Raw genomic sequence first — 14,118 nt, 5'->3', positions numbered from 1 at the left:
TAAATATTTAATAAGCCAGTTAAATATCCCTGAAATGAAATTAAATCAGAGATTTTGCTTATGTACAGAAAATAATACAATCTTTGCTTGTAAATCAATTTAATTTAGAGTACCTTGCAAAAGTTTGTGTGTCATTAAACACACAAACGCAAACTTTCAGTTAGTCAACAAAAATGTTCTTACCATAGATTTTTACTTATATTTAGCTCTGGATTCTGACCAGGATAGGCTACCATATTAATGCACTTTAATCCAAAAGTAGTTCATTGCAAATTTGGTGTCATTGGAAAATCTGCCCCTGTTTCATGTTGTTTTTGCAACCTTTAAACAGACCTTACATTCACACTTTTGTATTGCTTGGTACATCTTCCCAATAACTTTGACTAACCTTCTTATTTCTGAAAAACAACATCCCCACAATGTGATGATGTCACCATCATGCTTCACAATGGGAATTGATGTGCTTATAGTTATACTATATGTAACATTAGGTTTCTGTTAGAAACCTAATGTTGCACATTGACCAAAGAGGTTCAAATTTGGTCTCATTTGACTGGAGCACCTTATTGGAGAAGTTTAATTTGTCCCCTGAATGACTTTTGGTCTGGCATAGAGAACATCATTTGCAGCACACTGCATTACCTTTGGTGCACATACTGCTTCAATAAGCAGTATATTTTGTCTTGCCACCATTCTACAAAGCTCAGATGTGTGGAGTGCACTACTACCTAAGTTGTGGACCTCTGCAGTTCTTCCAGTTAAGGTTGTCATGGGCCTCTTGGTTGCTTCTTTTATCAAGGCTTTGCCGGTGAAGTCCATTTACTAATCTGGTGATTTGTGATGCAATTGGGTGTTCTTGTTTCTGTATCAGGTTAAAAAGGGAGCCATGTATATTTGCACAATAAGAATTAATTTGTCTATTCCATTAAACTATCAGATCATAGCAGTAAGAAAAGCTGCTCCATTTCTTTATCAGCATCTCAGAGAACCACTTGAAATCTTTAAATCAGCCATCACAAGACTGTGAATCTCATTTAGCAGCTTCGTGTCACCTGTCTAACCTCTCCTTTAGTTTGGGTGTCAATGTAGCCATTTGTAATAACCAAGACCGTCAGGATCGGCTGGTCAGACCCATGAGAAAATAGGCGGTAGATATTGCCTCAGAGTTGATGATTATCGTCTTTCCCCAAGCTGAGCACAAAGCCTGTCTATTTGAGCTGATTGGGTTGAGCCTGGTGATGTCAGTTCTCAGGGAAAATGGCTAATGGTATTCTGTATATTATTTTTGGGACAAATAGTTTTATTTTTTCAAATCAAACAACCACATGCAGTTACACAAGAACAGACATTGGTGAGAGAAGTCTGATTAAAACAGGATGATATCATTTGTTCTAAACAATCAATTCTACAGAAAATCAGATGTTCAACTGTTTGTTACTTCTTGTAGTATTACAATCTCAATGATAGATGTAGAGTTGGCCTGGAAGGCTCTTTTGTAATTTTTCAGAGTATCAGCGTTGCCAAACTATGCTTGAAAATTCAGTCAGTTTGGTGGCAGTGAACTATGGCACTATTACAAAGTCAATTAGGTACGCTCCAGTCTGCTGGACTCCTATTCTAAGGGTACAGTGTGTGTGGACTCAGCGGTGCCTAAGGCGCCTGTGGTTTGTAGTTAGAGAAGGGAGGTCAGGCAGAAGTCAATTGTTTTGATTGAAGCTGGGGCTTCTGCTTTAAAGGTGAAAATAACATGGAAGCTATTACGCTGCCACGTAGCATTTTAATGTCATGCACTTTCAGTGAGTGATTACAGCGACATGCCTGTGTCAGTCCATTTTGTAGTGGGATGTCTGGGATGATATAGTATATTTGAAAGGTGTCTTATGGTTGACCTGGAGGAGGGCTCTAATTAAATTCACTTTCTTTTATGTAAATTTGATATGGCATACCCTACCTCCTTCCTGTTTTGCTCACCCTTTAGAAGGAGATTCATTGTGACACTGTGATTTGGTGTTTAAAATCACTACAATGATTAGTTTGATGCAAATTAAAGGTCAGCCTTCTAAGCCGACAAGTTTTGACATCTGCAATGTTGTTGTTCACCCTTAACATGAAGCTTTTATGAAGGCTTCTTTTACATTTTGACTTATTAGTGCAAACAAAGCATAGATTTGCTTAGATATATTTCTTGGAACTTATTCAGGTGTCATAATTGGGATTCTGACCAAATTTCTTTCAAAATGTAAAATTCATTGAATGATTATTTATTAATCTGTTTTACTGTTTGCCATTGTACCGTTAAACTAAAATGGAAAAGAAGGAAAACAAATCAACAGTCCTCTCTCAACACCTCACTGCAGATGACAGCAGAACATAATAGAAATATAGCACTTCCAATATACAGCAGTGCAGTGACCGTTCAAAATGTGCCTCTTTTCAACGAACTGATCAGGGATTGGAGAGTGAGTGATTTAAGCCAGTTGTTTCTGAAGGAATGGAATATGCTATCAGTGATGGCTGAGGTTTCAACATTTATATTGAATGAATTAACATACGCCTTAGAATTGAGACCACAATTGATATTAAATAAGTTAAAGTGAAAATAATGACTTTTATTCACCTATACAGTATGTTAACATAACCACACACACACAAAAAAGGATTGAACAAGGGGCAGAGATAATCGTACGTGAACCAGGGATGTTACTGGTTTTGACATAATCAGAACATTGCTATGAACCACTGAGTTTAAAATTAAACATCTTAATTGGGGTTTTTGGAAGAAAGTTAAATTGTGTGACTGTTCTCCATTGCAAGGAATGTTGATTAAATACATTATTATTAAAAACATACCATTGTTTGTATTTTTATTAGTGACTCATTCTGCTGCCAACAAATACACAACCTCAGTTTTTTCATGCAAACAAAAAGGGACTACTGTGGATTTATGACATGCCATCTATCTTTTACATCAAAATAAAATCTGATTGTGGAAATGACACGCCATCCTGAATAACCAAAAACATGAATCCATGTTTTAGTTTTTGAACAACCCATGTTTTTAAACAATAACATATTCATATTATCTCCTGTACAGTTTATTTATAAGATTCAATGTAAGCTTGCAAATGCCCATTAGTTCTCCTAAAACCGTGACAATGATATATATATATAAAACTTTAAAAATTTGTCCTTGCATAATTCACATGGTTTCATGAATTCATGCAAGACAGTGAAGCCATACAGTGAAACCCCTGGTCAGGACAGTGATGGAATAAACTGATTCAGGCTAAAAGTTCACGTGAGTAAATGAAAAAAGACTAATTTTCACATCATTATCACTTTGAGATATCAGCATTAATCTGGTCATCCCAACATTAAAACAAATTACTATAATCAAAGTAATGATTTTGTTGGCAGGTTATTTAATCCAATGTCACAGTTAAAAACACACAGCTAATTTAACCCTTCACCTTCTTGCTACATTAATACACACAACAGTTATATTGTTGATTGTCTGTGGGAAAAAATAAAATGACCTAAAACACACAAAAAAAAAACTATTTGGTGTATTTGGCACAATTGGTTTGGTTAACCTGGATCAGAAATACAATAAAAAGAGCACTGTGTGCAAAGATGGAGGAGATTTCACTGCTTAGGAAATGTTCTCCTGAGTTGCTTGTTGAGTAATATTTTTACTCTGTTACTGTATTCTATATATTCCCGCTTTTTATGAATTGAGTACTGGTCACCAGTAGTAACAATAAGTGTAAAACATTTTTCTCAATCTATTTTGGTTGAATCCAGAGTCTCACTAGAAATTAACAACTTATTGTTTTGCCTTTGGTCTATTTTTTATTTCAAATATTTACTACTGCATGCAGATTACAAGCCACATTTTCATAGATTTCATAAAAAAATTTTTTTTCTTGCCCTGATGTTGGTTTTGTGTAGATTGCACATTACCCAAAAGTCAGTATTAATTTCAATTCGTGTTGGCTGACTGACACTTGACTCATTCTTTCCCACTGGATTCATGAGAATGTGTTAATGTGAAGATAAGCTCTCCCTTACAGACTTCAGAACAGCAAAAAAAGAAGCAGCCTTTTGGAATCCAAAGCAAAACATGGAAATCAAGATGGCATGTGGCACATGTTAATTATTTACTTGAGTGGTTCCACACTCTCAACTAACAATAAGACATGAGTGGTGAACTAATAACAGAGGAAAAATGTACAATTAGGAAACTTGGTGGAGCAGAAAAAAAACAACAAATTGTGTTCTCAGGCCTAATACTTTAGTATTCTGTTTTTTTAACTGATCATGAACTGAAAATGGCCAAATCATAACATATCACTATATAAAACAATGTCCAATTTACAATAAATAATCTAATATACACCTGTACAATATAAACATTTTTACTTCTTCTTCTTTTCCTGATTTCTGAGACTCAAACAGAACTACAGATATTCTATTATTGAAACATAGATGTAAAGATAGCATTTAAAATAATTTCATTTATATAATAAAAATCTTTGCAACCACCAAACAGAAAACTTGACTGTCTCCGTTTTAAACTTCAGCAAAAAAAAAAAAAAAGAAAGTCATAAAAAATATGACTCTGGACCTCTAAGTTCCTTTTAATTTTGAACGTAGAGCCACCTATGAACTTTGGTGACTTTTCAGCTTTTCACATTTCATTTGTAAAAGCAAAGTACAGCTCCTGGGAACATTATGATAGTGAATAGTTCAAACATTTCCTTTTAAATGTCATACTCACAACTGCTAGATCATAAGTCTGCACACATCGTGATCCTATCCAGTGCTGACCTCCATTAAATCATTCTGTTATCCTCAATTATCCAGCAATAGCTGATTATTACAGGTAATTTAGGACTATTTATATTCACTCTGAGAACATCCGTGACTTTCTTGTTTTTTCGTGGAATAACTTACAGACAAAGAGGTCTCCACAGAGCACTGAACAAGAGAGCTACAGCGAAGGAATTAAAAAGCTGTTTGAAATTAGCAGGACTGCAGCTGATTTTTATGAATTGTCTGAAAGACCGTCTCCCAACTATTTTTATGAATTATGTCTGAAGACCGTCTCCCAACTATTTTTTTCACAATAAAACAAATTGAAATGAACAATAACATAAACACATATATAAAAATTTAGGAGTTTGTACAGAGAAAAGTATGTTTATCTACCAGAAAAAAATTAGGGCACTTCATGCTTCCTTCTTTTTTTAACATATTTTATGGAATATTGATTTTATTTTCCAGCAGAACATGGTACCAGCTTACACTGCCAAGAGTACCAAAAGTTGTTTCAGTGACCACAGTGTTACTGTGCTTGATAAGCTAAATTAAACTCCCTCTTAGAGAATCTATGAAGTACTGTCAAGCAAAAGATTAGACCCACCAGACCCAACAATGCACATGACCTGAAGGCCACTGAAGCAACCTGGGCTTGCATTGCAACATGCCACACCTCACTGATATAGTAATTCATGCAAAAGGGGATCCAGGCAACTGTTGAGTACATAGAAATGAGCATACCTTTGAAAAGTCTGGCATTTCTGTTTAAAATATCATTATTTATTGATCTTATGTAATATTCAAATATTCAATATATTTTAGTCACCAAATTCTGAGTTTTTGTTATCTGGAAGTTATGATAATAAAATTTACAAGACATGAAGACTTTAATTATGTCCCTGTGTGCAATAAATCTTTTTAATATATGACTTTCACTTTCTGAAATAAATCATGATGATTTTCACTAGGGCTGAAAGGATTCCTCGAATGATTCGACTATCTCGATTATTAACATTAAAATGTATCTGTCTCGAAGCTTCGTTAAATTATGTTTTGTTATTTAGTCCCCCGTGTTCCAGCCGAGACAATATTTGCGTTGCTCAGCTCTCTCACTTCTGCCTATGAGTTGTTGACGAAGCTAAGTTTTAGCAGCATAACGTCCAATTTTCAAGTTCGGCCCGTGGGGATTTTATTGATTGATGATAATGCCCGGGTTTTCATAGTTTTTGGGGGACCAATAAGCATCCTTAAAATGACTGGCGTGATGCCTGGAGTACGGCAGTCTTTGTCTTCTGGGAGCTGCTGGCTCAAAGCGAATGGTGGGAAGAGCGCTGCAGGAGTATTTATACAGGTAAGCGGATAGACTGACGACGGCGGGCAGCTGAGTATATGATGCTTATAGTGTAAGTGTAGCTTTGCAGAATAACCTCACAATAAATTTCATATCATCCCGGTATCAATAAACAGGTGACGGAGCGCATTGTGGCAGTCCACAGCTGGTAGATGTGTTTCTGTGTGTGATGAACGAAGGTGTCAAATCCTGTCGCTAACATAAATACAAAAGCTACAAATGGCTGGGAAAGGTGAGAGTTCATCTATTAAACTGACTGGAGATGAACACATAAACCAAAAGCTGGAGCATAGACATTTTTATAAGCGAATTTGTGAGTATGACTCTTAATTATTAACTTGAATATAATTTCAGAATCTTGCATAACTTTTCTTCAGGTTAACTTAGAAAGCAAGCTATTATTGTTAGAAGTTAATTTTCTAAACTACAGAAAAGTTATTGTTGGGGATGCTCAGATACAGAGGTGTGACCAAGTCACTGTGTTGCAAGTCTCAAGTAAGTCTCAAGTCTCTGTCCTCAAGTCTGAGTCAAGTCTCAAGTAAAGACAGGCAAAAGTCGAGTCAAGTCTCAAGTCAGGAACCTTTAATTTCGAGTCATTTCGAGTCGTTTTTATTTTATTTTTTTTAATAATTTGCAATTATACATAAAATTCAAATATTAGACCATTTGTTCTTTTTAAAATATGTATTTGAGGTTCATTTGTGATCCTCTTATTCATCTGGTATTCTTCAAATCTGTCAGAAGTAAACAGATGTCAGAAAATAAATTATAGCCTTTCATGAATTACATTTGACTTCAGTTTACTCCTTCTATTCATAAATAAACATCAACACTACAACAATCATAGTTTTCAAAAAATGAAATAAGTATAAATGAAGTTATCACAAGTAAACTCAGGAAGGTCTGGTGCATTTATTTTTCTGCTTTTATTTCTAAGTATGTTAGTTTCAGTCCTCCGTAAATATGGGACAGATATTCTAAACACAAAATTTATTTGGGACAGTCACTGTATTTGGTCTTTTTTTTTTTCCAGCAAAGCTATACTACTTGGAAATGGGTTCTGTGCGACATGTGACAGTCACGCCGGTCAGTGCATTAAGTCAAAAACAGTTGACTTAATGCACTGACTGCAGTAAACAATATATTGTCAATATAATTTTCCAACGTAGATGTCTTCAAATACACCAACCATCCTTAGATGATACTAGACCCGGCTCATCATCATGATGGGACAGAGAGACTCTGTTCCCTGTGTTCAGGTCCAGAATCTGCTTTCTGTTCCGGAGCCCCGCTCACTATCCACCGGCTTCCTGAGCTAACACGGTGCACATTATTTGTGGAGGCATTTGAAGGACCGGATTTATGGTAAATCATCACCAATTTAACCCGGAGTACACATGCTAACACGAAGTTAGCTAAAGTCAACTATCTTACAGCAAAAGAAAAGTGCCACCTACCGATCTTTGTGAAGCTTCAAATGCCGGACAAAGTTGGACGTCGTGGCATCTCCATCCGATATTCTCTTCTTGCATGTTTTACAAGTTGCAGTTCGTTTTTTAGTCGAAAGTTCATAACCTACGTAGCCAAAAGAAATTACTCGCGGAAGCATATTCGAGCGGTTATTTCGTATTTCGTTCCCTGAGCTCTGCAGCTTTGCCGCGTTTTTTTAAACGTCCAAATCCTGTTAATTTGATTGGTTGTGCTGCAGCTACGTACACATACATACATAAGGAGAGAGGAAAAACATAGTGACGGTCTGCGCATATTGATACGGAATGAGTGAAATTAATTAATGACGCCACTTTATAAATAATGTGTTTTAAATTTTAAGACTTTGAGTAAAAAATATCAAGTCTTTTCAAGTAAACAGCTTCAAGTCGAGTCAAGTCCCAAGTCAATGGCATGAAAGTCAAAGTCAAGTCCGTGTCTTTGAGCATTTTTTCAAGTCAAGTCTCAAGTCGTGATTTTAACGACTCGAGTCTGACTCGAGTCCAAGTCATGTGACTCGAGTCCCCACCTCTGCTCAGATATGGAAAATTGGACTGATGTTGATATCCAATAGTAGCACTGGTGTTATGCCAGATTTAATAATATTTTATTTTATCAATTTTTTTATCTGATTAATCGTAAGAATAATTGATAGATTATTCGATTACTAAAACATTCGTTTACGACAGTCCTAATTTTCAAATTTATTTAAGATGCTGTGTACGATGTAATGTACTGCTGCAGTACATTACAGTGGATTTACAGGTCGACTGCATGACTGCTGAGCTGATATCTCTCAAATTGGAGGAAATACACAAGGCATTAAATGTATAGCAAAAAATATGATCAAACAAATTAAACCCTCAAAAAAGACAGTCTGTTATACTTTTTTGCTTGTGTTTCCCACATAATTGCCCTAAATGTGACATTTTGTTGTGTCTGAGCAGTGAAAAGGCGTTTTACAACCTTTTAGAGCAGCTGCAACGCAATTGTGACCAAGAGGCCTTTAAAATAGAAAAACAATTTCCAACAAAAGGATTGCTAAGAAGAGATACAAGTAATGAAAATTAGGGAGCAAACTTAACCAAAGCATTTTCAATTACATTATGTTGAAAAGACCTAAATATATCATTATACTGCTGGCTTTGATTGCAAAGCTTTACTAAAGTTTATGTGATTGGGGGTATAAAAGCTGAGAGGAAAGGCGATAAGAAAAATGTCTCATAATATAGAAAAGTTTGCCAACATTGCTTGAGGCCAAAATGTGTGACTTCAGTTTTTGTAGATTTGAGACATTTTTAAACAGTCTATCTGTCATTAAATGATGTGAAATGCATGTCTTTTCACATATTTTCTGTTGGATCCGTTTATAGATGAATTGCCTCCTTTAGCTGTAAATTTATAGTTTCTGTTTCTGTTCACATACTTCAAACGGACAGAAATGAAACATTTGCTGAAGTATTTGCAAATCTTTCCGAAGTTCAGTTGCCATTAATGCATTTGTCTTGCTTTCAAATTCATCTCCCTCTGCATGTTTTATTCTATCCGTAAGGCAGCACGTTGGATAGATATGTGTAAAAACAAAGAGGTTAGAGATAAGATGGCTCGTCCTTTCTCACAAAGACAGACACCCTCACTGTGCCGGGCCTCGCACTGCTGCAGGTATTTGTCTATTGGTTTCCATTAATTCCAAGGAAGAGAAGGACATGGTACCGAGATAAAGTCAGGATAGCCATCTATGGTGACATGTGAGGAACTGGAGGTTGATGCTTGCTTTGAATGATTTCCACTTATCGAAACTCACCCATTTAAGTAAACACCTAAAATGGCTGATAATAGAGACTATTTGAGTCAACAGGACAAGTGGGTCATCACAGGCACATCCCCAAGGATGAAAGGTTCTCATGACTGCAGTCAGGACACACAAACATCACCCAGCAGAAAACCACATACCCAAATAATAAGCTCAAGCTTAAAGAAAGCAACTTTTATTATTACAGATTGTGCATCCTTATTATGAAAATTGAAAGGACTCAATTTTATGAGATAATTACTCCATCATGATTATAAATTCCCTTGACAAATTTTAATATTTTATTTAAATTATGTTTCAGTTACTTTTCTCTTGCTATGCCACAACTGCGTAAACAACATGTTGTAATATAATTATTTGTATGTAATATTTTTTTATGTTTGGGTGATGTAAAAATGCAGTTTTATTTCTCTACAAATGGATTTTTGAATACCATTTTTATAGCAAAATGTTGTTTTTGGTGTCCATAAAATCTAAACATAAGTAATCTTTTGACCATTTAAAGCAACACTGAGACAGGAGGTTTTCAGTATAATCCATTCTATTTATTTCTGTGTGGGAGACTTGCATCTAGACATTTATGTAGGTGGTGTATAAACACCACACAGAGCCAAGACTGAGAAAAGTGTGACTAATTAATTTGTTCATTGATTATGTCCTGTCCTTCTAGTCACACTGGTCAGTTTCTGTGACTGCTGTCATGGCAATAAAGTAGTGCCTGCCTAAAATGATAATAAGCACAAGAATACTGTAATTTCAGGTAGTTGCTTTTGAAGAGTTTTGCTTTTGCAGGGAAATTGGAGTGTTCAATTTTTGTCTGAACATGCAGGTTTTTTAACTTTGCATTACAAAGCTACTCTTTTAGTTATTTTGTGCAAAGTCTCACATTGGGCAACAGCATCCATCTCCTGCTGTAGTAAAGAACCAAAGTATTCACATAAAAAAGATACGTTCATGCATATCTGCATTTCATTCCGAAATTTAAGATAATGCCAGTGCACATCGCCAAGTTTAACATACAAAAGCTGTGCAAAAAAATACTTCGTTTATTTGTTTTATTGAAAATTTCTTAAGTTTACACATGCATACATTAACTATTGATTTGTGTTATTGAAATTAATATTACAATTACAATTGGCTGAACAGAGTAAACACAAAGTATCATTTCAAACATGTTTTGCTCAGAGTCAGTGCCTCAATATCCATGTTATTACCTTGACAGAGTCCCTTATGTCAATAAACCACATTTCTTTCCTGTTTATTTATTTTTTTGTTATACAAGATATATCACATGTGGTTGAAGGAAACAAAATCCTAAAGGTAGCAAACTTTCTTTTTCCTGACAACTGAGTGTTTATTTTCCTTTGATTTTCATTTTTGATATATTTAGTAATATAACATCACTAAATGTTCTTTTCTTGTTTCAGGTGGTGTGTGCATCTCACAGTCAGTTAAGATTCCCCGAGAACCAAAGCAGGGAGAGTTTGACAAGATTATGCGAAGACTCGGAGAAAATACAAATGCAAGAGTCGTCATACTTTTTGCCAACGAAGACGATATCAGGTAAAGCTTGGATTAGCTACATACTGTAATAGTGCTTTGAAGATAAGAAAAGCAGGACTACCGCAGACACAGGAGTTTCTACCTGTCCATCGGCACACTGTGTAATGGATTGTGAATCAAAATCAAAGCGGAGCAGGTTGGGATGCTGACCTTATCCGTGGCAACATCTGTTTCCTCTCCTTTGCAGGAGACTACTCCATGCAGCAAAAAAGGCCAACCAGACGGGTCATTTTATCTGGGTGGGTTCAGACAGCTGGGGCTCAAAGAGCGCTCCGGTTGAGAACCAGGAGGAGGTGGCAGAGGGAGCAGTCACCATCTTGCCGAAGCGCCAGTCCATCAAAGGTAAAACGAGCACTGCGCAGGCATCATGTGTCCTTGTCTTTTTAAAACTATGTGCACGAGTTAGTGGAATATTCGCCTCATGTGAACCAAGGTTGTTTCTGTTTCTTTTAATGCTTTACATGTGCAGTATATAACAAAACATTATTTTTTTTACACATTTGTTAAAACTGTCACCATATCGCGACAGTATGTTATGAGACAGATAACCTGTGACAAAATCAATCTCCTCCCTAAGCTACTATTGTTTGAATGCACTGGTCCCAATTTATCCTAACAAAAAAACACAAAAATGAGTGAGGAGGAATGTCTTAGCACTGTCAATAAACCACATTTCTTGCTGCTTAATGTACTAATGGCAGCAAAACAACTTATCATAAGAGGAAAACAGTTTATCTGCTGTCACCAGTGGCTACACTAAATAGCCTGAGCTAGTTCGTCTGGGTAGTAATTCTAGCAGAGGACAAGTTGGTACGCTGCAGCAGCACCTCACCAGGCAACAAAGGAGGAGCTGAATGGGGAAAGAGCAGTGCCACATGAAGAAGTGATTGACAGCACAAAGACCCATTTCCTGGCTCGCACTGGTTGTTTCTGGGAGCACTGGGAGAAGGCAGAGGAGATAAACTTTTTCACAGATTATCTGTCTCATACTATACATAGTGACAGTTTCAACAAATATATATATATATACAGTACAGACCAAAAGTTTAGGACACACCTTTCTAATTCAGTGGGTTTTCTTTATTTTCATGACTATTTATAAGGCAAGAAATCCCACTTATTAACCTGACAGGGCACACCTATGAAGTGAAAACCATTTCAGGTGACTACCTCTTGAAGCTCATCAAGAAAATGATGATTACTGCTTTGCACACTCTCTGCATTTTCTTGATGAGCTTCAAGAGGTAGTCACCTGAAATGGTTTTCACTTCATAGGTGTGCCCTGTCAGGTTACTAAGTGGGATTTCTTGCCTTATAAATAGTCATGAAAATAAAGAAAACCCATTGAATTAGAAGGTGTGTCCAAACTTTGGTCTGTACTGTATATATATATATATATATATATATATATATATATATATATATATTATAAAAGTTACATACTGCAACTTTAATGGAAAAATGTTTAACAAAAGTTGATTACAAGTAGTAAATAAATTTGAAATATGCATATATTCTGTATAATTAATTGTAAAACACACTCAGTTATATTACAAGTTATCACCTAGCCATTGCTCTGAGATTGTATCACCTGTATTGATTACATTGGCTGAACTTATGACAGCGAACCCATTGATGTTTTCAGGGTTTGATAGGTACTTTATTAGCCGCACACTGGAAAACAACAGAAGAAATATCTGGTTTGCTGAGTTCTGGGAGAACAACTTCAAATGCAAACTCAGCCGTCACGCCGTGAAGAAAGGGTCCGGTCTCAAAAAGTGCACAAGTAAGATCTTCTCTTGTTCAGGAAAAAGCTATCTCATGTGTGTTTGTTTAAACATTCACCCAACTCCAAAATATTCTGTCTACATCTGTGACACATTGGGCTCATCATGAAAGTGTTTTGGAAAGCATTGCCCACCTATAAAAAGTTGAAGTGCTATATATTCTCAATTCAAACCCACAGTTCATCTGGCAGTTCGTTTTATTGCTGCTCTGTACTTTTGCTGACTCATGTTTGTTTACCCATATGGCCATAATGAGTGAAAGGCTTAGATGGGCTGCATGAAAAAGCCGGCTCTGTGCCAATCTTTTTACGGCTTTTTAGTACAATCTCACTGCGTGGAAAAGGAAAAGCATTGCATAATTTAGAACTCTATTTAGTGGGACAATATACAGTGATAGAAAAGCGTAAGTCCCACTCTAAAGTATGCTGTGCAGACATTTACCAAAACTAAAAGAAAATATATACAACCTCATATAAACAACAACATATTCCATATTACAGATTTTCTGTTGTTTTTCAACAGAGTATACAGTTTTTCTATACAGCAGTCCAAACAGTTGCTAAGCACAGGCATCTGGCTAATTGAAAGTAATTTAAGCACTAATACAGAAGCAAATAAATTAATACTTTTCCATCGTTATGTATACTTATTTATAATATTAAATTTGCCTCAGGACGTGCCGTGGTGGCGTAGGGGATAGGGGATATTTGGAGGCCTTGAGTCCTCGAACGCGGCCGGTTTGACTCCCGAACCCGGCGACATTTGCCGCATGTTCCCTATTCTTCCCTCTTCCTGTCAGCCTACTTTCGTATAAGGACACTAGAGCCCACAAAAAGACCCCCTGGAGGGGTAAAAAAAATAAAATTGCCTCAGAGTAGTTTACAAAACTCCACCTCCATAGATCATCTGCTGGAGGGAACTCTAGAATCTCTGAAAAAAAACAACAACTTTTATTTAGTTCTTTTTTTCTCTCGTAATCTGAAAAGATGTGGGGTTTTTCTAATAAAGCTAAAGAATTGCTCATTAGTAATGTGAGTTGCAAAAATTAAGGATACTATCCAGACTTTTCTGTCTAATAAGACCAGTCAGTCTGGGCCATAGCTTGTCACTGATATAATGTCATGCCATTGTCAGTTTGTCATTTCCTTGTCTATATTTAGTTGTGATAAAATTAACCCTTTAAAAAAACTTCACTATATCCAATCACTCCCATTCCATGACACTGAATTCAGAATTCAGTTTTTTTATCTGAGCTTCCAATTTGGCACTTGAGTAAAGTGCTATTTTAAGACATT

General features: G+C 36.0%; 1 protein-coding gene across 1 annotated transcript in view; it reads left to right on the top strand.

The window, feature by feature from the left end:
- LOC116710870 (metabotropic glutamate receptor 4-like) overlaps positions 1-14,118 on the top strand; it is a 178,869-nt gene that overhangs the window by 121,742 nt on the left and 43,009 nt on the right. The window contains 3 exon segments of the mRNA XM_032550153.1: positions 10,901-11,036; positions 11,224-11,378; positions 12,682-12,822. Coding sequence (XP_032406044.1) covers positions 10,901-11,036; positions 11,224-11,378; positions 12,682-12,822 — 432 coding nt within the window.

This window comes from Xiphophorus hellerii, chromosome 20 (assembly GCF_003331165.1).
Source record: "Xiphophorus hellerii strain 12219 chromosome 20, Xiphophorus_hellerii-4.1, whole genome shotgun sequence".
Classification (NCBI taxonomy): Eukaryota; Metazoa; Chordata; class Actinopteri; order Cyprinodontiformes; family Poeciliidae; genus Xiphophorus; species Xiphophorus hellerii.
This window is presented reverse-complemented; position numbering and strand designations above follow the sequence as displayed.